Below are 26,768 nucleotides of genomic sequence, written 5' to 3' on the forward strand. Positions count from 1 at the left end.
ATTGACAGAGATTGAAACATTGTGTGTGTGTGTTTTGTATTAATTTAAAAAAATATATTTTTATTGTTTGAATTGAATTTATGTAGAACGTTTCTACAATTTTTTGTAAAAATGTTCAATCAATTTTTTTGTAAGTATTTATTTATTTTTTATTATTATACCCTCATTGGGGGCTGAGCCCCCCTAAAATGAAAATCCTAGAATCGTCCCTGTTCTAGATTATGAAATGCCTGCCGACTAGTGATGCGCAGATAATGGTTATATCCGCGGCGCTGCGGATAATCCACGGGTCGGGTAATAAAAAATGCATTATGATTATTTGCGGGTGGATAAGATGAATAATTAGTGATGCAAATATTAACTACATTTTCTAAATAGGCTACAGAAATTGAATAAACTATAAATTAACATATCAAAACATTTAGTCAAGAGCAGGGAGGGATTTCCTCTGTCTTTTGTTGTTTGATTAACATTAATGACAGACGGCACAGCTTTATTAAAAGTTAGCATTTTCAGGCCCCCCAAAATACAGTTTTTAGTAGAAACCTGATGTATAAACACCCCCCAAATAGGAATATCACCTGCAAAGGAAAAGACAATACAGAGAAAGTAGTCATACCTGCTCCGGTGGGTCCATAGGCAAAGACACTGGCGTTCTGACCATTAAGGATGTGGGGGAGGATGGGCTTGACAGAGGTCAGAAACACCTCCTGCTGCGTGGTCTGTTCACCATGAAACACGTCGAACCTATAATCAAATACACGAAGTTAAAATCAATCAATGCACAAAATAAATAAATACATTAATACTTTTTTTTTTTTTTTAAATGTACACTATAATTGACAGAGTTCCAAGACTATAATAATAAAAAACTAATAATTTCATGTACTAAATTCATAATATTGTCCATAAGATGAAACCTTGCAGAAAAAGATAGCATTTCAATAAATTAAACTCAATGTGGTTGACAAATTGAGGGTCCAAAAAAAAAAAAAACACATGACTTGTAAATTCAAATTTGCACCACTTTTATTTTTATGAAATTAGAACAAATATGCCCTCATAAATAAATATATAAGGCAATGAAGACAGACACTGATAAATATTGTTGCATTACATTTCAAAATTGACCTAAACCAACTACAAAAAGATCATATAAACAGTAAAAGCCTCCTTCAACAAGTATAAATGAGTGTTTCGATGTGCTTCTCTCCCTGATAATCCAAACAGGCACGTTTAGCCTGTGGATTTTAGTGAAAGAGAAGTTTGATATCAGCACTAGCTACCAAATCATGACCTACTGCACTGAGACCATGACCTGTTAAAGTGCTTAATACTGAAGGAGCGAGAATGAGACGGATGAACAAGAAGAAAGGGAGGCACTAGAAACACAAAGTGCAAAATTTAAGAATTGTGACTGACTGGTATTGCAGGGTCTCAGTGGCGTTCCTCCAGTTGATGATCTCCAGCTTTTGTGGGCCCAGACCCCTGACACAGGGCCCCTCTCCCTTCTCATCCTGCTTGTCCATGTAGGGTCTGAGCCGAACCGCCACACGAACCCGAGAGGTCCGTCTGGATCCAGCAGCACCGTCGTTCACAGCAACACGCTGTGCCATTTCTGAGATCAACCATTACACAACATCAAATATACAAAACACAAACATACATCCTCACATCGAAGGATGATAAATAAATGCAGCATTGATATAAAACCAAAAAAGCAGCAATGCTCTGGATGTTTTCTGAATGCGTTTATTAACGGTGTCCGTTACGGCCGCTGAATTAAAGCGCTGACGTGTTTCCCTTTTTAAAAGCAAAACACACGCACATTCTACACAAATATTACACTAAACTTACCTATTGTGTTGTACAACTATTAACCCAGGGCTCGGTTTCCGCAGTCTGCTCTCTGGCAATATAAAGTGTTTTGATAAACTAACTTTATTCAATACATCACCACATCCCAATAAACTCCTCAACAATGGCGCCTGCTGTCGCTCCAAGCACGGTTATTTTCAAAAGATGAAGATCCCGCCCCCTTCACTAGATTTAACCAATCAACACACCCGAATCCAGGAGCCCGCCTTCTTCTTTGAAATTTTAACGGAAGAAACAGACGCGTTGTATTGCCATCATTCGGCAGCATAGTGGAATAACACAGTATATTTTTTTAAAATCAGAAATACAAAAATGTTCGTCATGCAAGAATCCTAAAAACACATATCTTCCATCTTTATTTGACCCTCTAACTCTCTATTCTAATTCTATTTTATCTATCTGTCTTCTGTCTATTTAAAAAAAAAAAAAAAACTTGACCCTCTACCAATTGCATATTTATTCTCTAACAGCTAGCTCTTCTTGAAAAACTAACACTAGCTGTCTTTTTTCTATTCTATTTACTTGTTCAAACACACACACACACACACACACACACACTAGGTTTCTTTTTTTCTAAATTATATCTACTCGTTTTCTTAAAATAAAAACCTTGCTAGGTGCGTTAGGCTAACTGAGTCTTGTCATTGCACTTGCATGTTGTTGCTCTTTTGTTGGTTTTGATTGCTTCTATTGTCGCTTTGGATAAAAGGGTCTGCTAAATAACTAAATGTAATGTAATGTAAATATATGTATATGTATGTATATATATATATATATATGTGTGTGTGTGTGTGTGTGTGTGTGTGTGTGTGTGTATTTATACATGTACAGTGTGGCTTGAAAGTTTGTGAACCCTTTAGAATTTTCTATGTTTCTGCATAAATATGACCCAAAACATCATCAGATTTTCATATAAGTCCTGAAAGTAGACAAAGAGAACCAAATCAAACAAGTGAGAGAAAAATATTTCTTTGTCATTTATTTATTGAGAAAAATGATCCAGTGATCCAGTGCGTTGCAAAAGTATGTGAATCTTTGCTTTCAGTATCTGGTGGTGTGACCCCCTTTTGCTGCAGTAACTGAAGGTAAAGTTTCTTGTAAATGCTGATCAGTCCTGCACAACAACATGTAGGAGTTTTAGCCTGTTCCTTAGTGCAGAAGCACTTCAACTCTGTGATGTTGGTGGGTTTCCTCCTATGAACTGCTTGCTTAGGTCCTTCCACAACATTTTAATTGGATTAAGGTCTGGACTTTGACTCAGCCAGTCCAAAACATTAACTTTCTTCTTCTTTAGCCATTCTTTGGTAGAATGACTTGTGTGCTTGGGGTTGTTGTCTTGCTGCATGACCCACGTTTTCTTGAGACTCTGTCCTTAAACAGATGTCCTTCCCTTAGAATTTGCTGGTATAATTCAGAATTCATTGTTCCATCAATGATGGCAGGCTGTCCTGGCCAAGATGCAGAAATACTACCACCACCATGTTTCACAGATGGGATAAGATTCTTGAGCTGGAATGCATTGTGTTCTTTTCTCTGAACATTATAGCTTCTCATTTAAACCAATAAATTCTATTTTGGTTTCATCCATCCATTAAACCTTTCTCCAATAGTCCTCTGGCTTGTCCACATGATCTTTAGCAACAATTTTTCTTTTTAGGAGAACAGTGGCTTTCTTCTTGCAGCTCTGCCATGCACACCATGGTTGCTCAGTGTTCTCCTGACAGTGGGCTCATGAACATTAACATTAGTGAGAAGTGAGAAAGGCCTTTAGTGGCTTAGAAGTTACTCTGGGAACTTTTGCAACCTCGCAGACTATTACACGTTCTGCTTTGGAGTGATCTTTGTTGGTCGACCGCTTCTCGGGAAGGTAACAGTGTTCTTGAATTTCCTCCATTTGTACACGATCTGTCTGACTGTGGATTTGGTGGAGTCCAAACTCTTTAGAGATGGTTTTGTAACCTTTTCCAGCCTGATGAGCAACATCAACTCTTTTTCCGAGGTCCTAGGTAATCTCCTTTGTTCGTTACACGATTCACTTCCACAAACATGATCAGACTTTGATAGATCCCTGTTCTTTGAATAAAACAGGTCACGTACTGATATTTTGATAGTCATTGCACCGACTGAAAACACCTCTGCACAGATGGGACTCTAATTTCACCTTTAAATTAACTGCTAATCCAAGAGATTCACATACTTTTGCCACTCACAGATATGCAATATTGGATCATTTTCCTGAATAAATAAATGACAAAGAAAATATCTCTCATTTGTTTGATTGGGTTCTCTTTGACGACTTTCAGGACTTCTGCAAAAATCTGATGATGTTTTGGGTCATATTTATGCAGAAATATAGAAAATTCTAAAGGGTTCACAAACTTTCCAACAGCACTGTATATATATATATATGGAAACAACAATATCGATATATATATATATATATATATATATATAGGCTCATCCATTCAAAATCCACACCAGCCACTTAAATTTTCCTATCCACCATTATTTTCACATGGTTGATCTACAAAGGGTTCCTATTTGCTAAAGATAATATTTTTTATTGGTTTAATTTAAGTTAAACCTAAATTTGCAGCATATAGCATATGATTTGAGCATGCCAACTAAGCTGAAACCTTTTAACAGCTATTCAAAATACCAAATCATTTTGTCAATATTAATACAAATCAAGAAAAAAAAGTGAGTAACAATGAAGCATTAATTTATAAAAGAGTTACTTTATTAAAAGCTTGCTTACTTCGGGTAATGTACAGCATAAATATGCCTTTTCTATACACACACACACCTTCAAACATCTTACAGTGATTACTACAGGAGTGTGCCAATTTTCATAAAATATTAATGCTTAATCTATGTGCAAATTCAGAGTCTATATTTTGGTACCAAAAAAAATCTAAAATATTGTGCCTTTAATGACAATGTACAAGTCTTACAACTTAGCATTTCCAATGTACAGTAACAGGCCTGCAGTATCTTCTTTGTAAAGTTCTATGTTACAGATGCAAGTATTAAAGAATAATAATAACAATAATAATAATAATAATAAAAAACTCAAATTGACACCTAAACATAAAAATGTTGTAATTTAATATTATTCACCTATTATCACATTGCAAATCCAAACAAATAGGGTAAAAACTTGCAGTGTTTTGCACGACTCTACAGAAAGACAAAAGACCACAGGAAAGCAAAGTTAAACTAAATTATTATTTAACTGACCTGCTCTTTCTGTAGCAAGAAAAACCAGGAGTAGCTGAAAACTATTTAAAATGAAAGCTCACTGATATTCTTACATAACGTCCTGTGATGCAGCTCTCTTTAAGTCTAAAAGGAAACATAACTCATTATTTTAAACTACATTTTAGCTATACAGTTTTAAAATGTGTATTGCCCTTATTGGCCAACATTTAAACTGCTCATGTAAAACGTTTCAGTGATATTAATATATTAATCATAGATGCTACTGTTCTAGATTTCGGTAGCATTTCTATTCATAACCTGCTGCAAAATGTGCCATTTGGAGGCTTTTCTTCACAGATCTGTTACATACTGTCCCTCTCACTGGACTGAGATCAGTTTTGCACAGTCATCTCCAGCATTTGAGTGGGTTTTGTATTCAGTGCAAGTTCATGTCAATCACATGTGGAAGATCGACTCAAATTCATTGAGTAAGAATTCTACAATCTGGTTCTGGAAGACCATGTAAGTGGCGATGTTTGCTGTCTCCACCTCCGGTTTGAGTAACGTTGGGCCGAAAACGATAGCCACGTTCTGCACAGTCATTCTGTTCTCATCACCATGTTGAATAACCCTGAAAGAAAGAGACCAAGAGACATGCTGTAGATACATACTGTAATGTTTATTAAAAAAATATGTAAATACATGCATGTAAAATAAAAAACATACTTGCGTAAATGGCTGAAGAGGGCCTCCATTGTGTCACGGTTGGGTAGTGGCAAAGACCGTACCACATTTCTCATGTGTGCTATTTTATTGTAATAATCAGGGATTTCTGTATCAAAACACAAGAAACATAATAAATGAAGTACAATTAATTATCTCTCTCTATAGATAGATAGATAGATAAAAGTTTTAAAATGAATGAAAACTGATGAAAGTTTTTGTAGTTTAATGCATTTCTGTAACAATTTCCACAAACAAATTATTTTATCAGCATAATAATCATAAAAAAATCAGTTTTTTGGAGTCAAAAAATAGGAGAAAAGTTATGAAAATTGTTCTATTTTTAGAGTTTAATTATTTATTTATTTTTAACTACAAATGATATTATCAGCATAATAATTATATTAATATTGTCCAGCCAAAAAGTCAACGAAAAAAACTAAAAATATTATATTTTGCATTTTTGTAGTATATTATCAATATAATGACATTAAATAAAAATAAAATAAATTAAATTAAAATTAAATTAAATATCAATATTGTCAAATAAGTAATAAAAATATCAATATTGTGGATTCAAAAAAGAGGGGGGGAAAAATAATAGAAATTGTTCTATTTTGCATTTTTTTTTGTATTTTGTATTTTCACTACAAATTATATTATCAGCATAATAATTATACTGAATAACAATATCAATATTGTAGAGTCAAAAAAATTTGAAAAAATTAAAATCATGAAAATTGTAGTTTAATACAACAATACAATATTACACCGTTACACTATTTATACACTACAAATCTGTATTATCAGCATAATAATTTGAGTGAAGAACTTGAAAAATGAACAGATTTCAGAACGTCTTATTTTCTTTTAGAAAGTATTGTGTCCTCCTCTTGCTTTTTTTGTAAGCAGCTCTTGAGCTGTCTGTGTAAAATCTGATGATCATGTTATCTAGTTCAATTTAAGAATCGAAGCAAGGACATCTGACAAAAGAGTGTCGGAAATGTGCTTCTATTTAGCCATTGAAAAACCCACACTGGAAACCCGCTAGAGTCCTACTCTCATGTTTCTATGTACAATCCACTCAATCGGGATCTTACTGATGCCATTGATGAAATCATTGAAGAGATTGTAAGGGAAGAGAGGCTCCTGCAGCTCTCTGAAGAAGAGCTTCAGCGCTCCTGTGATCACATGGATGTCCCAGTTCCCCTCCTCCAGGTCCAGATCCTCTGGAGAAACACACGAGTCAGTCAAACGGTCAAGAGGACACATCAATGTAAGTGGAAACGCTTAGGTCGCGGAAAATCATTACTGACCAAATATGAGAAAGAAAAAAAAAACGGAATGTGACAATTAATAAGTGGTGCTTCCCCTCGCAAGAATTCTATTTCTAGTGTTAGCATTAAATATGAAATCCTGGTGCAGACATGAAGTCAAGACCAAGTAAACTGAGCTGATGAAGTGTAAAATGCATACTGATGAAATTTACCATGATCTGCTTTGAAACGCAGTTTCTGGATGACTGCCAAATTCCCACTAACTCTGTAGAGTCCATCGATCCCCAGACCTGATGGATAATAACAATAAAAAACAGTTCAGGCAGATTAATTAAAAAGTTGCATTTTTAGGTTATTTTGCCTCAGCAGTCTAACAGCGCTCGTCAATGTCGAAATGACCGAGATGGCCAATCATATCAAAGTAGGCGGGCTTTAGACAGAAAACAAACATGAATTCCGGTGTGCCACTTCAGTTTTTAATCATTAGATGACTGTGAGGTCAGAATATAAGTAACTACATATTTAATACTTGACAACTAACATGGTAATGTTAAACAATGCACAGCAATACCCAGTGATGAAAACTAAAAATTAAATCCTTTAATTATTCACTTCCATTAAATAAAAAGTAAAATAAATGGTTCCCTCCCAATGTTCATGACATGGTTCTGGTCTTGATATTTAATTATATCAATTATCTAAATTATCGATTCAAAGTCAGTTTCAATAATCGACATGTTTGGCAGCGGTGTAACAGTAGCACACCTCTTTTCTCTACTGTCCGGATGCAGTTCTCCACAAAGCTGGGCACTCTCGTCTTTTCTTGGCTGCAAAGATTGTGCAAGTGACATCCGAATACATTTTCTGTGGGAGAAGGATCAAAGGGTCATATTAGAATCATTTTTCAACCAAAACGTTCTGTAGTAGCAGGAAATGGATGAGGGAAAGCGGCGGGCGACCTCTGATATATCCTTTGTCTTTGACCGACTGCAGGGTGGGCCGCTTGAGGAGAAGCTTCTTCAGTTTGGTACGGACCTTCTTCTGATCTGCTTCAGATGTCGAAGTAGATGAAGGATGACGAGATGCTAATGAACAAAAAGACACATTTTCTGTATCCTCTACTACGCTTTCAGCATTTTTAGTTTTTTATTAATGGATTCAATTTACTGTAATCATTTTCTCACATTTATTTTGTTGCGGGTAAAACAGACATTTCATGTTGGACATTTTTCTGAATTTTCATTTTTGGGTGAACTATTCTTTTAACCCTCTGGTGGTCTTTGATCATTTTTAAACTGAAAAGTTCGAATTTTTTAAATGTTTTGATCATTGCAATAGAACAAAACATGTAAACACGCACACAAATAGAAAAGTTTAAATAGTTTTAAAAAAGTTACACTGATCAAAAACGACCACCATATAAAATGGGAATTATATGAAACTATAAACATATATACGTCATCTAGTAGTTACACCACGGTATTACATTTCCTGTATTTCTCCCAACAGACAGCCTTCCTCAGTGGATTTTAAATATCTTTCCTCTGTTTTTTTAAAGTTAAATACTGTATTCATTTCAATAATTGCTGTATAATTTAGAAGTAGAATATTATCTAGCCCCATGAAATCCCCTCAAAATACAAAATGTTAAAGAATACTGAAACAAAAACTAACACATTACTTTCATCACGCTTATACCAGAGGGATAAGAATCATTTGAAGCACTACCATTGCTCATAGTTCTTTTGTCGAAGGCTCTGTCCTCTCTGTCTACGCTTGAGGACTTCTCAACGACTTCCTCCTCATCGTCAGAGTGGTGCTGTTCCGGATCCTGACGCAGATCCTGGCCCAGAGCAACGCAGAAACACACAATTGTAGATTATGCAGAGAAAAACATAACCAGGTTTTGTCAGTGTTCATTTTTGGACTCACCAGCTGGCGTATGGTGTCTGTGATGATTTTATACCAGTCCGTGATGATGCTCTCAGTGTCGTACTGGATCAGGTACTCCACGCCAATCCGACTCTTCAGCTGAATGAACAAACACACATGGAATGTCAAGAAGACACACTAGTAAAGCACGCAGTATGCCCATCCAGCACAATCGTAGGCAGTGTTGTAACATCCATACCTCCAAAACATTTTTCTTGCTTGATTTGTCCTTGGGTGCCCAGTTAATTGTTGCCCCTTTCAGGTCCACTGTGAATTCTGGGACTATCTGATTTGTTTTGCCCTACGTAATATAAAATACATTTAGTGTTGTCAAACAAAAATGAAAGAATGCAAATTCCACATTTGGGAGTTTATTTCTCACCGATGCTCCAGCTGGTGACTTTGGATCCTTATGGAATGTCAGTATTCCTCCATGGAGAACCGTCCAGGAATGACTCCAGTTCTTCCTGTGGGACAATTGGTAAAATGTTATACTCTTACATACGGACATAACAGTTTTCACGGTAACACTTTACAATAGGGTCCCATTGTTGAATGTTAGTTATTGAGTTAACTAACATAAAAAACTAACAACAAGCAATACATTTGACATTGTTATTAATGTTAGTTAATAAAAATACAACTGTTCATTGTTACGGAACCTCCATTAAATAATATTAACAGATATATTTTTTTATTTTAATGCATTAATACGTGTTGAAATTTCTAGTAACTGAGCTGAGTTAATGCTTTGGAAGTATTTTTCATGTTAATGTTACATAAAGTAGTAACTAAGGTTAGCTAATTGAACGTTATTGTAAAGTGTTCACCAGTATAGTTATAGTTAACCACTGATTTGAGTTCATGATGGCTAACTTTACCTAATTTTCTTCCCGTTTTCAGACACCTTAGTTTTGTTCAGGATTCCAGCCTTTTCCAAGTTTGAAACCTAAAAGTAATAAATAATAATTAATGAGTTAATACAGCCTCTCTGTAGGACAAAACGTACAGAATAATGCCTAACATCACGAAAGTAAAGTCAATTATAGCCTTTAATGTTCACCTTAAAATGTCAAGCAGAAAATGAATATTAAAGTTACTTAGCAGTTTTACCATTTTAAGTGTATTAATGGCTTTAAATTTAGAAGCAAATCATTTAACAATACATTTTACTCTTTAAAATGCACATATAATAAAATCACAAGTATCCACAGATAAGAAGTGTTTTTCAGCACAATGTCAAGAATAGTTTGAGCTAAACGCCTTAACCACAGTAAAACCATGATATTAATATTCTGAACATTTTCATGCTTTATAGCAAAATTTTGCAGTTTAATTTAGCTGACTGCTAAGAGAGTACGTTTTATGAGAGTACATGTGGATAAAACTGGACATACTTATATATCCAACATTATATAAAGAGCTGTGCAACAAAGCACTACCATGATATCATGTCCAAAACTCATGGTATCAAGCATATTGATACATTTGGTACTTGCATATTTGAGTAGAAGGCACAAGGCAGCAATCAGGCAGTAAGTCTCACGAGTAACCACCAGGGGACAGTGTGGTAAAATAATATTGCATGCTTGTGGCTATCTGCAGATTTTGACATTAGATGTTTTGTAATCTTAGATCTTTCTTCATGTGTTTACAGTGAGTATTGGTGATCTGTTTGCTGTGTACAGACTGTTTTAAATGAATTAAATGGGTCACTCTTCTAGTCATAATCAGAAACTTTCGATTAGACTAGTCCTAACCTGCATAAATACTTTTACTCAGCATGTATTGTGTAACTGTATAATTATATTCTCCTGTGCATTACCAAATCCAACACTTACCATAGAAAAGAGAGAAAAACTTTTCAATAATGATATGGCAAGTCTACTCATCAGCTCACGTGATTTTAGCTATAAATCATGCCAGTAAGGACATTATGAACATAAAATGATCACATGAATAATGCCTAAAGATGATGCCTTCATTAATGTCATTTACTGTAAAATTAAAATCAAAATTTATATTTAAAAAGGCATAAATATTTGATGCAAAATCTTACATTATGTGGCATCTCAGGAGAGCTGTAGATGTCGCTTTCCAATATATGCTGAGGATATGATGAGTGACTTTTCTGTTAAGAGAAAATAACATGTAAATCAGTACAGTAATACCCTAGATACTCTAAAAAGAAAGGAAATTTTCATTACACAGCTGCAGCTGCTTTCATTTTTATTATACCACTACGTTTTTTCATTGCATTAGTAAAAACAAAAAGCCAAACCAACTAAAAAAACTGATATGAAAAACTTTCCATTTTAAAAGTTTTACATTTTAAAATTGTGATTTCTAAACCTTGAAAAGTCACGTAAATCAATAAAATCGTAAATATCCAAGGGCATTTTTAAATTCGACATGATGAATGACTCCTCTGTTAAGACAAAAACATGTGTGTATGAATATACAATAATGCCCCAGAAACTCAAAATACAGAGAAGACCATTTAACTTTGGTCAAAATATACAATTTTCAGTGCACAGCTAAATTTTTCATTAAACACCATTAGTAATACAGAACAGCATGCTAGTGTGTTCATAACGGAATGAATCTCCATGGATCTGTGAAAACAGGATAAATGTTGAGTTTATGTTTGCATATTGAAACGATAGGATCTAAAATACTGGGTGGGTAGGAGGGATGTAAATAGAGCAACTCTATAACCAGATGCATTCTAGAACCTATTTAGGAAACACGGTCACTAAGGACACGCAAGAAGGATCAGGTGTGCATCACATGCGTCAGGGCATCACTCTTTGTTTTTGGGTGTGGGTGAGCTGCTGAATGAAGTAAACACATGCGATGGTAGAAATTCAAAGGAAATGTGTGTGAGTACATACATCTTCCTGGTATCCTGCACTGTGCCTCCAGTTCTGCTTGGACCCCATTGTATCCTGCTCTACCGAGGCCCCATTTCCCACTCCATACTGTCCTGGACTTCCAGAGTACTACAAGTGTCAAGAGAGAATTTGTATTCAGAAATGGTACTTTTATGACATATTTTTTTTTTGTACTTTTTTGAGCACGTTAGTACACTGTAAAAATGATTACCGGAGTACACGTTTAGTCTTCCTAATTCAAAATTTCAAGTTTAATTCAATTTGTTACTTGCCTTTTCTTTGTGAAATTTACAAGCAATTTCTGGGTGAAAATTGTAAAAGTAAATCCTACACCATTTTTTCCCCTCCTGTATTAATTACCATCCAATTTTACAAAAAGAAAACAGCAACATGGACATTCTGCCAAATATATAATTTTGTGTTATCACTTCATATTGAAAATCATTTGGGGTCAGACCAACATGAAAGTAAGCTTCAGTTTCACTCATTTTCAGGTGAACTATCCCTTTAGGACAGTGCTTCTCAGCAATATTTCAATGGATCCTTAAGAAGAATGATTAAAATATGATAAAACAGCAAAGAAATCAAGATACGTCACAGTTTAATTTACTCCTTGACAGCCAGGATTCCCATGGTCATGGAAAAGTCTAATTATAAAAGTATGATTTCTAGACTTGGATAAGTTAGTAAAATGAAAGCCTTGCCCATTTTTATACATTTTATGAACATACATTTTTCTAGTTATACCAGCTCTAAAAAACTTTACTGACAGGAATAAGTTGTGAGCAAAAAAAAAAAAAATAAATCTTATCACTAATGTCATTCTAAACCTGTATGACTTCCTTTCTTTTACTGAACACAAAAGAAGATATTTAGAAGAATGTTGGCAACCAAACTACTATTTCCATAATATGGGCAAAAAAATATTTTTCATAATCAAAGGGAACTGAAATGATTAGTTATTAAGTCATTTTTCAAAATACTGAATTTTGTGTTTTAGAGAAGAAAGAAAGTCATACAGGTTTGAAACAACACATGGGTTAGTAATGATAGTATGATAACAGACTTTGAATTTTTGGACTATACTATCCCTTTAGTCCCTAACCAGCATATCACAAACAACTGATCACAAAAAGTCATGGGGCCTTTGAATAATGTTATGGATGATGCGGGGCTTTGGACACAAAACGTTGAGAACCACTGCTTTAAGGCCTGCTCACACCAAAGATGATAACTATAACAATAACTCTAAAGTTTTAATAATCATAATAATCAAACGATATCACTGAAATCAGACCTATTTCTTCCAGCTGATGAACATCAACAGCCAATCAGAATCCACTCGACTTTAAAGACCTCAAGCTTTTAAAGAAGCAGACAGCATAACTGCATAAACGTATAATAAACACAACATATAACCTGTATAGTTATCATTCTTGGTGTGTACAGGCCTTTAGGTGGGCGCTCCAAAATGTTCTCACTGTACCTCAGGTAAGTTCCACTGTGACTTGCTGCCGTCTCGAAGGTAGTAATACGTCCGTCCTCGATCGTCTAGCGACTTGATCCACTGTCAACAAGACGCTTCATTAAGTTCACCAAATTACAAAACTAGCCTACAGCCATACTATCATACACCTCACTAATAATAGCAAGTTAATCAGCCCAAATAATAAGTAAGCCAGCCCAAAACAAGGACACGCTGAGGTCAGTGAGGTCGAGTGTCCTGGACTGTACCTGCTCCTGCGTGTAGTCGCTCGTGAAGACCCAAACCCCTTCAGGGTCCATGCTGAGGGTCCAGCCTGGTGGGACGCTGTGATCCAGACCGGCCCTGGGGATTGAGACTTTCTTCACATGAATCAAACAATACTCTGCTGGCATTGAGAGAGGAGATGCTTCTTCCTCCAGATCTGGAGATGCTGGGTAGTCTTCCTCAGGAAGCGGAGGCTATGTTTTGGGGAGTAAAGATGACAATAAAATTTTTAATTTTTTTTTACTGTTTCAATTTTAATATAAAAGTTATATTTTTATTAAATTTTTCATGTAGTTTGTAAATTATTATTATTTTTTTCATGATGGAAACAGAACTTATTATTAACCTTTTTTGGCAGAAAAGGGCAGAGAAACTGTTTTGATCACTGCAATTTATTCATTGCATTATTTATGCATTTTCATTTGTCACATACATTACAAATTTAAATTTGAATTATACAATTTTTTATGTAACTCTAGTCAATATAATACTTTAGGAACTATTATTTACTATTAGGAAACAACTGATCAAATCTACGGAGAAAAATAATGATAAAACTAACAATAAAATAAGCCAAACTAACAAAAAATCTAAATATTTTTTCTATTAATGATGAAAATAATGCAAAGACCTGTATATATATGAGGCGATCTAATTTTATATTTTAAATATATATATATATATATATATATATATATATATATATATATATATATATTTATTTATTTTTATTTTTTATACATTTTAAAATCATGGGGTCTTTGAACATTGCTGTGGACAATGGGGGATCATGGACACAAAATGGCTTAAACCACTGGTTTAATACCCATTGATACCTAGAATGACAACTATAACCATAACTATAAAATCATTTACATGATATTTATACTAAACATAATTTCCAGGTTGACAGTGTGAGGTCTGATCTGAAGATGACTTAAAATGTGACCCTTGACCACAAAACCATAAGGGTCAATTTTTCTAAATGAAAATAAATATATTTAATTGAATAAATAAGCTTTCCATTGATGTATGGTTTGTTGGAATCTGAGGGTGCAAAAAAATCTAAATACTGAGAAAATCGCCTTTAAAGTTGTCCAAATGAAGTTCTTAGCTATGCATATTACTAATCAAAAATTAAGTTTTGATATATTTACAGTAGGAAATTTACAAAATATCTTCATGGAACATGATCTTTACTTAATATCCTAATGATTTTTGACATTAAAGAAAAATCAATAATTTTGACCCTTACAATGTATTTTTGGCTATTGCTACAAATATACCCCAGTGTTTTGTGGTCCAGGGTCACAAATGGTTAAAAATAAGACGAAGCAAGCAATAAAATATTCCAAGCCAACTAAAATCCCAAAACCAACAAATATCCCCTCAAAAATTGTCAAAAAACCTAGGCTATGTATGCTGTATTAAGAAGGAGAAATTTTGAAAGTTTGATTTCTAGACTTTGAAAAATAATGTATATTAATAAAATCAAAAAACGTCTATTCTATTCTATTCTATTCTAAAATATAAATTGTAAAAAATATATTTAACTGCAAAAGTTATAGGGCCTTCGAATATTGTTGTGGGCAATGGGGGCCGTGGAGTCAAAATAGTTGAGAACCACATTAATAATAATCATTTACTGTAATAGTAAAAATAATAATTAAAAAAAGCTAAAGATTTTAGTTAGGGTAGCACCATATTTAATTTCTGACAGCCTGTAAATTGTGTAAAGATTGTCAATCCCTCACAGCCTCGTTTTCATCTATGTAAAATCCAATATGGCGTCTAACCTGACTAAGGTCTATATGCACACAAATACCATAATATGGTAACATGAAACCTCCATACCGGGTAATCTTCCAGAAACTGCCCTGGTGAGGTGATGTCCTCCGGGGGATCCCAGGAACTCTGACCCGACACGGGGTTAAAGAAGTAATGCCTGCCAGTATTCTCATCCAGCACCTTCTCCCAGTCCGAGCTCCACCTCTGAGGAGAAGGGACTAAGGGCGAGCTGACGGGAGACTGGGGGAACGAGGGAGGAGAACGGGCCTCCTCCGTCCCCACTGATGACTCCATGGAGTAGCTGAGCGGATACTCCCAGGTGCTGCGGCCCGTAGAGGGATGGTAGTAGTAAACTTGCCCGCTCTGGTCGTCAGTATGGATCTCCCATCCCGCAGAGTCTAACAGAAGGGTATCGGGAGGGTCTGGGAATTCCTGTACTGGAGAAGCGACGATACTGGAGGGGTCAGGGATACTCCGACGCACCTGGGGGAGGTTTACGTACACCGCCGTGAGAGTGTTGTCATCCTCTGCCTGATGGACAAAAACGACACCAATGAATGCATATACTTAAACAAGGCAGGGGCTTTCAAGCTTGATACCAAAGACACTCAAATATGATGCTCTCTTTGAAAGGAACCCATTTTTATAATACCACGGAAGCTATATTGTCATGTATGAAGGGCCATTTAGTGTGTAAGTGCAAGACATTTTTTGTGTGCAATATCACAAAGACAGCGTTGTTTAAAGAATTAAATAAATAATGTTAATAAAATTACATGAAATTAAAGAAAAAAACCCCAGCAAGTTAAAGCAAAAATTTCCACTTTCATTTAGATAAGTGCTTAAAATAATAAATAAATTAAAAATAAAACTTTATAAAAGCTATATAGATATATTAAGCAAAAGCTAAAAAAAAAAAAAAACTTTAACTACAGTAAAACAATAACAGAAAATATTCAAGTAAAATCTAACTCAAAATATTAACAAAATCTATAATACCGTACTAAATGAATGATACAAAAATAACACTGAAAATTAAAATAATAATAATAATAATTGACATTACAAATGCATTATTAAAATCGAATTGAAAATATAAATTAAAAATACTGATTTATCTTTGTACATATTAACCTGCAAGTTCTAAAAATACATGCTATAAAATATCTATTTTTGACACCCATGCTCAGATGCAATAACTGTTTTTCAAGACAATTTCTAGATTTTATTTAAAAATATATGTGATAAAATGTATAAAATATATGTGATAAAATATGTGATATTTTGTAAATACATGCACACACACACACACACATCAGCTTTTTTCTTAAGGATAGTTAAATTAAATGTCAACTGGTCAAAAGCTAAGGATGATATAAATGGTGTGCTTTTGACTGAAGACACGTGCAACTTGATTCAGATGACCTTTCACAGTGATACTGACCTTATGTAAACAGGTGATTGTATAATGTCACAAACGTTTATTCAAAGAGCAAAACAAACAGTGGATGGAGCGTCTACTTTCACACCCTCCTCCCACAATCCTCCCCTATGCAAAATGAAGCATGCTCGCAGGGACTCTCCACATCACCAGCAAGATAAACAAAAGCAAACGCTCCCTGGCCTGAGGAACATTCAACACCCACACCACTGTCGACTGCGCTCTGGCAGTTTGACTTATGTTCAAACTAACAAGGCGATTTTGACTAGGCCTGAAGCCTCATGTGCCCGTTACAGAAAGAGAGCACTTCCTGTGTGCGCTGATCTCAGGAAACAGAACAAGAGAACCGCTAAGAGATACCGCAAACTTTTCATCTTTTTTGTTTGTCCTGTTTACAGATGGCCAAAACCCCAGCAGATAAAGCTCACATGGTCCTGATTAGAGAAAGAAGCACGTCTCATCCCACAGATGGACAGTGAATCAGTGATAGTTTTTGACTGTCGGTGTTTGTGATACTGTATGTAGTGCTACTGCTGTGATGGAACTAGAACTGCTGTTATGGGACTGATCCCGGAACAAGGCAATCTGTCAATTTGAGGGTTACTTTCTTCCAGTACAGACATGTTCATATTGTTATAGTTGTTTGAGGACTCTGCTATTTTCAAACTAAGTTGTGCTCTTCTGAAGAAAATATGAGTGCTGTTTGCCTGCCCTTGTGAAAAAAGAGCATAGGCTACTATTAAAACAAGCAATTATTACAGAAATAAAATACTTTCAAAGAATATACTTAAGTGTGAACTGAATATAATGTATTCAGATGGATGTTATTTGCAATTAAATTAAAATTCATATTAAATGCAACCAGTTAAACTCAATACTGCTTTTTTGACCCACTTAAAGGGACAGTTCACTCAAAAATTAAAATTGTTATCATTTACTCAACTTTAACTTGTTCCAAACCTGTATGAATTGAATTCAGCTGAACACATAAGATGATGTTTTGATGAATGCTGGTAACCAGACAGCTGACGGTAGTGTTTTTTCACATACTATGGAAGTCAACTTTTTGTTTACTGATTCTGTCATATTTGGGTGAACTATGCGTTTAAGTAGGATTTAAGTACATCTTTATATGTGTTTTCATAATTCTATCGTCTTTGAAATGTGGTTCAAGTGTAGTGCTGAATGTTCTAACAAGCATTTATGGAAAACGAATAATTTTAAAATATAATACTTTACATGTGTATTAGTATGTAAGCAACCACCAAACAACCACATAATAATGTGCTAAAAACTATTCTGAACACCTTAACAACCACATAGCAACACCTTGGCATGGTCAGTGACCACCTGCACATCTTCATGAAAAAAGCGCACTTAATCATTTTGAATATACACGTGTAGTGTACTTAGTGTACAACTGTATTTTTAAGAAACTGTTCTTGCAGATAATGCAGTGTTAATGAAATAAAAGGCTACTTAAGTGATCTTAAAGAGTATTTCTTAACACACTTAACTGCACTTTTAAAAAATGCATTTTGTAATAATGTCAATTTTTCATTTTCATTTGTAAATCATGTTTTAATTATCTTTTTGCAGCAATTTAAAGAAGTACACTTATTTTGATGTTGGCTTAAAGGAACACTCCACTTTTTTTGGAAATAGGCTCATTCTCCAACTCCCCAGAGTTAATAAGTTGAGTTTTACCGTTTTGAATCCATTCAGCCGATCTCTGGATCTGGCGATAGCACTAGCATAACAGCATAGATCATTGAATCTATTAGACCAGTAGCATCGGCGTTCAAAAATGACCAAGAGTTTCGATAGTTTTCCTATTGATAACTTGACTCTTCTGTAGTTATATCGTGTACTAAGACCGGCGGAAAATGAAAAGTTGCGATTTTCTAGTCCGATTTTGCTAGAACTATACTCTCATTCCGGCGTAATAATCAAGGAACTTTGCTGCGTAACATGGCGCAGCAGGCGCAGTGATATTACGCCTGAAAGTAGTCCCCAGCCAGGTACCTGGTTATAATATAGCTGGGGACTACTTTCAGGCGCTGCGTAATATCACTGCGCCTGCTGCCGCCAAAGTTCCTTGATTATTACGCCGGACTGGGAGTATAGTTCTAATCATATCGGCCTGAAAATCGCAACTTTTCATTTTCCGCGGTCTTAGTACACAATATAACTACAGAAGAGTCAAGTTTTAAATAGGAAAACTATCGAAACTCTTGGTCATTTTTGAACGCGATGCTACTGGTCTAATCGGATTCAATGATCTATGCTGCTATGCTAAAAGTGCTATCGCCAGACCCGGAGATCGGCTGAATGGATTCAAAAACGGTAAAACTCAACTTATTAACTCTGGGGGAGTTGGAGAATGAGCCTATTTCCAAAAAAAGTGGAGTGTTCCTTTAAGTCTCTATGATATTCTGGTCTTTAAAGGCTGGATTACACTACACAGTTTCTGCCCAGATTTTTCCCTGATTTACAGTCTGGAGAAGTTGATGCTAGTTGCCCAAAGTCAATCTCTGCAGATTTGAGTATTTGATTATGTAGTGATCACAGACTCCGATTTTTTAGCTTCAGACTTTGATTCCATCCCGTTATCCATATCAAACACGTTTGATATTTTGAGCTGATTTGAGAACACTTATTGCTTTTATTTGTCATGCAACAAGGCGCGTGGTTTTCTGTGAGTTTGTTGTGATCAGAACAACTTTAAAGTCTGCTAGTGTGTGATCCTCAATAATTTAGTGTATAAAGGGCAGTTTTTCCTCTGTGACTATTATGGTAAGTGTATGATGTCCAATGTTTTAAAATCTGGTCAGATTTTAAAATTTGTGTAGTGTATTCCAGTCTTAAGAGAAGCCTATGAGATTTAATCCCATTTTATCATCTGCCAGGCAAAAATCATAAACTTGCTCTCTTAGAAAACTAACAGCAAACCTTTTTTCAACAAATAGCATGGTCTATGGTGTCATTCATATGCTTGTGCATGTTGCAAAAGCTGTGCACAGACATTTACTACTTTGGGTTAGGGGTTTGTTCACATGCTTAACTGAAAATACGAGAATATTAAAAAACAAGTTATATAGTGAAAACTGTAAAATAATTTAAAAAAAAGAGTAATAGGCTTTAGTTTGCTCTTAAGGTTCCTTTATCCACCAGTGCTCAACAGGGATTGCAAAATATTTTTTCACCACCCACATGATACGGAAGAACCCATGAAGTGCCCTGCGCATACATGTAGAGTGAAGATGGCTGTGCAATAGATGTTTATCTGCTTACTGCGGTACTGAGCTCACCTTTAGCCTCGAGAGAGGCCTGTACGAGGACACACCTCTCCTGAGAAACGTCTGTGTGGGAGAGAGACAGACACAAAGACAGAAAAAGATACAGAAGAGCAAGAGAGACAGTAGAAGCACAACAAGGGAAATAAAAGCTAGCGTGCCGGCACGTCACATCCTGGGTCTATATTTACCAGCCTTTGATGCAGACCAAGCCAGTCTCTCAGCCACAAGTGCCAAAATGCATCAACTGACAGGAAACAGCTTCATTATTATAATCATCATAAAAAATAGCCGCACAATACACCCACCATATTAAGCACTGAAGAAGAACTGAGTGATCAAGATAGGGATGGCTCACCTAAAAATGAAAATTCAGTCAAAATGCTATTTACTCACCCAACATAAACCATACCTGTGCAAACCCATATGACTTTCTTTTTCTGTGGAATACGAAAGGAGAAGTGCTTACTATTTTCCATGTTATGAAAGTGAATGGGGATCTGGGCTGTCAGGGTCAAAAATGAAACATGGTAGACAATATGACCTATATTCTGTTTCAACAACTTTGTGTGATGAACAGACAGACATTTAAGGGTGAATCCCATTTCTCTGTCTTACCCTTTCCCTTAGTTTTGCGCGTTCACGTGAGTAAGGGCTATCCCAATTCTCGTTTTGATCGAGGGGTAGGGCTAAGGGGAAGGGGTAGATACCCCATAAAACCAAGCATTTTCGCGAGCTTACTTGAAACCGAGGGGTACCCAGAACACACTGCGCAACCGGCAACAATCAAGTATTTTCGTCTTAAATAATTTATTTAAAAATTACGACAGTCTTGTTTTGTGCTCTAGACAGTCCTGTACATATATATTTGCAACCATGTTCTTAATTGAAACGTTTTTAAAAAAAATCGCTAGTTTGCGACGCTAACGTTACATTGCTGATTTGCACAACAGTCCCGCAGACTAGCCTTGAATGGACTCCATGCATGTCTACAGTTTTAACAAGTTTGTAAAACGATCCAAAGTTTGTGATCGACACTTGTCGGCTCTGGTGACGTAGCAGCCAGCTAGCGACGGTGTATGATGACGTAACCGTAACCAAGTGGTGTCTCATTTCATAGGGGTATGTTTTCACCCCTAGCGCTTACCACTCGGTTTCGAGGGACAAGGGCTAGGGGTAAGACGTAGGGGAAGGGGTAAGACAGAGAAATGGGATTCACCCTAAGTCTTCATTATTAGTGAAGTTTAAAGGTGCAGTTGTCTTCTTTTCTATTCTCTGTTGTGACACACTACTGGTCAAAAGTTCAGAATAATTAAGATTTGAATTAAAACATTTTTAAATAAATCTCTTATGCTCACCAAGGCTGCATTTATTTGATTAAAAATACAGTAAAAACCGTAGTTTTCTGAAATATTATAAAAATTTATTAGAAAACATTGTCAAATGTAATTTATTCCTGTGACGCAAAGCTGAATTTTCAGCATCGTTACTCCAGTCTTCAGTGTCACATGATCCTCCAGAAATCATTCTAATATGCTGATTTGCTGCTCAAGAGGTATTTCTTAACATTATCAATGTCGAATACAGTTTTTGCTGCTTAATAGTTTTGTGGAAACTGTGATAGCAGTTCAGGGAAGTAAGATTAAAAGAAAAAAAAATGTATACTGTTATTCAGCAAAAGTGCAGATTAAATCTGACAGTAAAGACATTTATAATGTGAACTTTCTCTTCATAAAAGTATCCTGAAAAAATGCATCTCAGTGTCCGCAAAAATAATAATGAGTTTTCCACACTAATAATAATAATAATACGAACCATTATTAACAATTGAGCACCAATAATAACTGCTAATAACTGAGCATCAAATCAGCATATTTGAATGATTTCGATGTAATCAAATCCTGATTTTGTCCATTTTCAATTGATTGACCTTGATAACCTGGATGAAAAAGAGTGTCCAGCACATTCTTTAACATTTAACCTTTCGTGTCCACAGAAGTCATGCAGGTTTCTAACAACATGAGGGTATGTAAAAGATGACAGAACTTTCATTTTTGGCTGAACTGTCCCTTTAATTCTGTTTAAAGCAAAGGGAGTGATGAAATCCCCAGCCTTAAATGTATGCCATCCTTTTGTGAGATAAATTTAGATGATCTGAATGCGCTGGCCAACAGAGACAGCCACACAACCTGTCTAAGTCATTGTACAAGTAGGCTAACTGAGAGGAAAAAAAGAGAAAGCAGCAGTGGATGTAAAGGGAGAAGCCTATAATGCAGGAACTAGACACATTATGGAAGCTTGGAACGATGCAGACGGAGCAATTGAACAAAACTTCCTTTTTCTGATCAGAACTGCAGAGATGCTAAAGGTCAACCGTCTTGCAGCTGCTCTGTTCTAGAGAGTTTTACAAAACTGGGCAACTTTACTGTGACATACACTTGACCCTGATGATGTTTAACAAGTGCATTTGAGATATCTACGCCGGGGAGTGTCTCAACAGGAAGAAACCACATCCTAACTGAGAACAACACAACAGAAGCACACTTACATGCAAAATCCAACTAATGCGCCACACTGAAACACTACCCAGTGATTTTAATGCACATCACTCATATGTATAGACACTATGTGCTACATATTGAACCGTCAAGCCAATTCATTGCTTTTTTACACATCAAAGTGACAACAAAGAGCATTTCCGTGCCCAGAAACCCAGTTTTAATGGGTTGTGGACGTACCTGCATGTTCAGAGAGAGAGGCATCGCGCTTCTGGGTCGGTGGTTGCTCCGAACCTTAGCGTAGAAGTCCACCATATCTTTGTTTAGATCAGTCAGTACAGCTGATCAGAAACAGTCAAACTCTAAGTTATCCAACAGCGAGCATCGTGGTGAACAAGCTGACTCTGAGTCGCTCGCACACACACACACACACACACTCATGCAAACATATACACCCTCTGCGTCCGTAGCCGATGTTGCCAATAATGAACATCTGTCTTGAAGCGCTACTCTGCGAGACTGAAAGGGGGAGGGGGCAAATAAAGAGAACAGACGGATGGAGAGAGACGGAGGCAGGTGTGACCGTATGAATATATGATGAATATGACCGCATGAATATAAGATGAAGATATGAAAAGAGACAATGGGTCAAAAAAGAAGTGGTGTGTAATTGCATGATTTCAGGTAACTTTGCAAACATAAAAATCTTGTCAAGTCTGAATTGTTTAACTTCCTCTTTTTTCTCATCAAAACAGAACCAAAAATTACACATTTTGACCGTAACACCTCTGACAGCCAAAAAAAGAAAGAAGAAAAGAAGCATGCTTGCATTTCACAATAAACATACAGGATTGCTCAGAGGTTGGTCTTTTATAAATCAGTTTAACGTGAAGATGATAAAAATCTATGACTTTAGTTATTTTCCTAAAACATGTTCCTGGTCTTATTGTTCACAAATCATTCGTGCATGTTATTCTAAAGAAATCTTTATCTTTCTTCAAAATGTATTAACTTGAAACAACTTTCCTTTCCCTATGATTTTCGAATAATTTCACATGGGCTGCACGGGTGATTGCCATTCAGTCATTATTTTAGCAAACTGGCTCCATTCTGGTATGCAACACCCACTTTTCATATTACAACCAATTCTCAATGGATTCAAGTCTCACCGTGCTATTTTTCTTGTTAAATGTCCACTTTCACTTGTAAATGTGATACTGTCAATGTGAATGTGAATCTATGTTTGGAAAATAACATAAAATTCTGACAAACTAATCAGCTTTCTCTTGGGATATTTAAATAGACATGATTCTTGATAAGTAGCAAGAGTTTTAATAGCGTATATGAGAAACTTTTTATAGACTTGAGAGTAGGGCTGAAACGATTCCTCGAGTAATTCGAGTAACTCGAATACAAAAAAATCATCGAGGCAAATTCTTGTGATTCGAAGAATCGTTTTAGTCCATTTACTAGGGATGCACTGAATTTTCGGCCGCAGAAAATATATGCCGCGCCGCCCAGCAGTGTTCAGGTCTCATCACTGCGCCGTGATGCTCCGTTCAATATTCTGCTCTATTAATGTGCATTCTGCTCATTTACAGCTCATGCTCACCGGAAAAGCTAAGCCCGCTCAAATAACGCGTGATAAGAAATTTCTATGCAGTATACTTGTTCCTGTTTGCGTAGCGTTACCGTGCGGTGACATGCTGTAGTACAGCTGTACTGGGCAACGCTGGTAAAATCTCCTTCACTGATCTGCTCCCCGCTACGCTCTGCTCACATGCGCTGATAATAATAGCTTTGCCAGGGTTTTTATATTTTTACTTGATATTTCTGTACACAGAATCATCATTTCTATTCATTTCCCACTGATTTAGGCGATCTGATGAGCATTAACTCATATTACGCGATCATATCTCTGTATGAATGAATAGCAGAGACGCGCGTTTTCCTTTACCACACACACACTGAAGCGCGCGTGACGCTCGCGGTGATTTCAGCGTCTGCAGTCTCAATGAGGACATAAACACACGAACAACATCTCCAGAACTGCTCTGATAGTCACTTCATGGGCGTTTCACCGTTTCATTTCAGTAAAACTAGCGTCATATTATATTCACATTCACACAGAAATTTAAAGGACTCACGGCAACCCGTCAAAATAAAAGTCCGGATTAATTTGAAGACATTGCAGCAGAAATATATTACTATTGTTCAATGTACATACCAGGGGTGTGGACTCGAGTCACATGACTCCAGACTTGACTCGGACTCGAGTCCCAAATTTGATGACTTGCGACTCGACTCGACTCGACATAATTAAAGAAGACTTGAGACTCGACTTAGACTTTGACAGCAATGACTGGAGACTTGACTTGGACTTGAGCCCTGTGACTCAGAAAGACTTGATCAGATCAGCGTCGTTATCACTCTAGACGGGTGCAGCGTGCTTGCGCTTGCCTGGCAGTAAGCCAGAGACTGCGTTCAGGGAGCGCTTAATATACAGTATATGCTAGTATAAATTAATGGAGTAATAGCATAACTTACAACAAAAGAACCAAGATACGAAAAAAAAGTAGTAGCTATCTCCGCTCGTGAAAAGCGCCGCCCAGCAGACACATGAAGCGGGCAGGAGAAAGGAGATCACTGGTGCTCGCCTCATCATCACCGTGACCGCTGCTGTGAAATGCTAAACATATTCCTCACTTCTTTTGTTTGTCCGACACCGAGGTGGACCATGAGTGACGGATCCGCAAGAGTCAATGTGACGATTTTTATTGGTAAACACCTCTCCGAGACCTTTTTTTTTTTTTTTGTCAGATCTCCACTGTTTTTGTTCAATCAGTTGCATATTTTAATTGCATGTGCATTTTATTTTATTTAAACCTCAGTTAAGTTTAAAGTTAATCCATAATCAAGATTTAAATATGAGTTTAAAGTTATGGTGCAAATATTACTTAAATCCAGGATCAAAATGATGGGTTAGAATGTAAACCTGCTTATTTTTAAAGGTTTAAAGTTTGGTGCAAAATAATTATTAGATAAACCTTGATTTAAGCTAGATTTAAAATTAATTATTGCAAAAAAATAGCTATAATTTGAAGAAAAAAAATAAAGGAGCAATTGGCCTAATGATCATTTTAAAATATAATTTGAAGAAGTGTTCTTTCACAAAATGATTTGTGAATTGTAGTCTATATATAACTATAAAATATACTCAATTTTTTCCCTCTTCACCAGGCACTCATTTCACTTTTATTTCTTTCAGGATAATTAATTGAATTCACGTGTTGTAAATCAGTCTGTAGCCTATAGCACATATAGCCCCTAAATTTAGCGATCAACTATGCATATTACATACTTAACATTTAACGTACAACATTTTGTCTTTGTTACTCTTAGTTATAAAGAATGGTAGCACAGCATTTTTGAATGACTGTCTTCATGAGTTTGTCTGCATCCATATTGCAGGTTTCCTCTCACATGTAAAGTATAGTAGCAGTTATTTCTTCTAGTTCTTTCAAATCGGTTCTTTCTGAGTTTCTGCTCACATGTTTTTAAATCTGTTTCATTGAGGTTCCAAATAATGGCTCATTGGCTTAGATATAACAAACACCTAGCATATATTCTTCTTATGCACACATGCAAAGTATTTCTAAAAAAAGTATTTCATAATTTCTATGAAATTATGTTGTCTTTGATATTCTGTTACTAATAAAATTGTTTTTTTTTTTTTACTGCTTGTCCTATTTTGGCACAATCCCTAAATTGAACTTGAGTAGTTTTACTAAGGGCACCCATCTCACATGAAAACATATTCTACCCGACTTCCTGATATAAATTACTGTAAATTTGATATGGGAATTAATACGGAGACACTAATTTGGGCAAAGAGCACTAATGACTCGTTTAAGACTTGAAGCTAAAAGTTGAGGACTTGCAACTCGACTTGGACTTGCCTATTTTGACTCGAGACTTGACTCGGGACTTGACTTGAGACTTGAATGCAAAGACTCGAGACTTACTTGTGACTTGCAAAACAATGACTTGGTCCCACCTCTGGTACATACTACTACTAAAATTATGAAAA

The 26,768-nt window shown here is 35.9% G+C and overlaps 2 protein-coding genes across 2 annotated transcripts in view; both read right to left on the bottom strand.

Moving 5' to 3' along the window:
* The window catches only part of kif22 (kinesin family member 22), a 33,027-nt gene extending 31,024 nt beyond the window's left edge, over positions 1-2,003 (bottom strand). Inside the window, exons 1-3 of the mRNA XM_058793501.1 lie at positions 1,858-2,003; positions 1,423-1,618; positions 620-747 (exon numbers count right to left, since the gene is read on the bottom strand). Coding sequence (XP_058649484.1) covers positions 620-747; positions 1,423-1,616 — 322 coding nt within the window. The 5' untranslated portion in view covers positions 1,617-1,618; positions 1,858-2,003. The remainder of the gene's footprint in view (positions 1-619; positions 748-1,422; positions 1,619-1,857) is intronic.
* Positions 2,004-4,596: 2,593 nt separating this feature from the next.
* Positions 4,597-26,768, bottom strand: part of arhgap27 (Rho GTPase activating protein 27) — a gene marked incomplete at its 5' end in the record, with an annotated part of 34,401 nt that continues 12,229 nt past the window's right edge. Inside the window, 16 exons of the mRNA XM_058793935.1 lie at positions 4,597-5,710; positions 5,806-5,911; positions 6,903-7,031; positions 7,292-7,369; positions 7,845-7,943; positions 8,039-8,164; positions 8,808-8,922; positions 9,012-9,110; positions 9,211-9,312; positions 9,394-9,478; positions 9,893-9,960; positions 11,071-11,142; positions 11,906-12,013; positions 13,392-13,472; positions 13,640-13,849; positions 15,510-15,974. Coding sequence (XP_058649918.1) covers positions 5,536-5,710; positions 5,806-5,911; positions 6,903-7,031; positions 7,292-7,369; positions 7,845-7,943; positions 8,039-8,164; positions 8,808-8,922; positions 9,012-9,110; positions 9,211-9,312; positions 9,394-9,478; positions 9,893-9,960; positions 11,071-11,142; positions 11,906-12,013; positions 13,392-13,472; positions 13,640-13,849; positions 15,510-15,974 — 2,118 coding nt within the window. The remainder of the gene's footprint in view (positions 5,711-5,805; positions 5,912-6,902; positions 7,032-7,291; positions 7,370-7,844; positions 7,944-8,038; positions 8,165-8,807; positions 8,923-9,011; positions 9,111-9,210; positions 9,313-9,393; positions 9,479-9,892; positions 9,961-11,070; positions 11,143-11,905; positions 12,014-13,391; positions 13,473-13,639; positions 13,850-15,509; positions 15,975-26,768) is intronic.

The sequence above is a fragment of the Onychostoma macrolepis genome, chromosome 12 (assembly GCF_012432095.1).
Source record: "Onychostoma macrolepis isolate SWU-2019 chromosome 12, ASM1243209v1, whole genome shotgun sequence".
Lineage (NCBI taxonomy): Eukaryota > Metazoa > Chordata > Actinopteri > Cypriniformes > Cyprinidae > Onychostoma > Onychostoma macrolepis.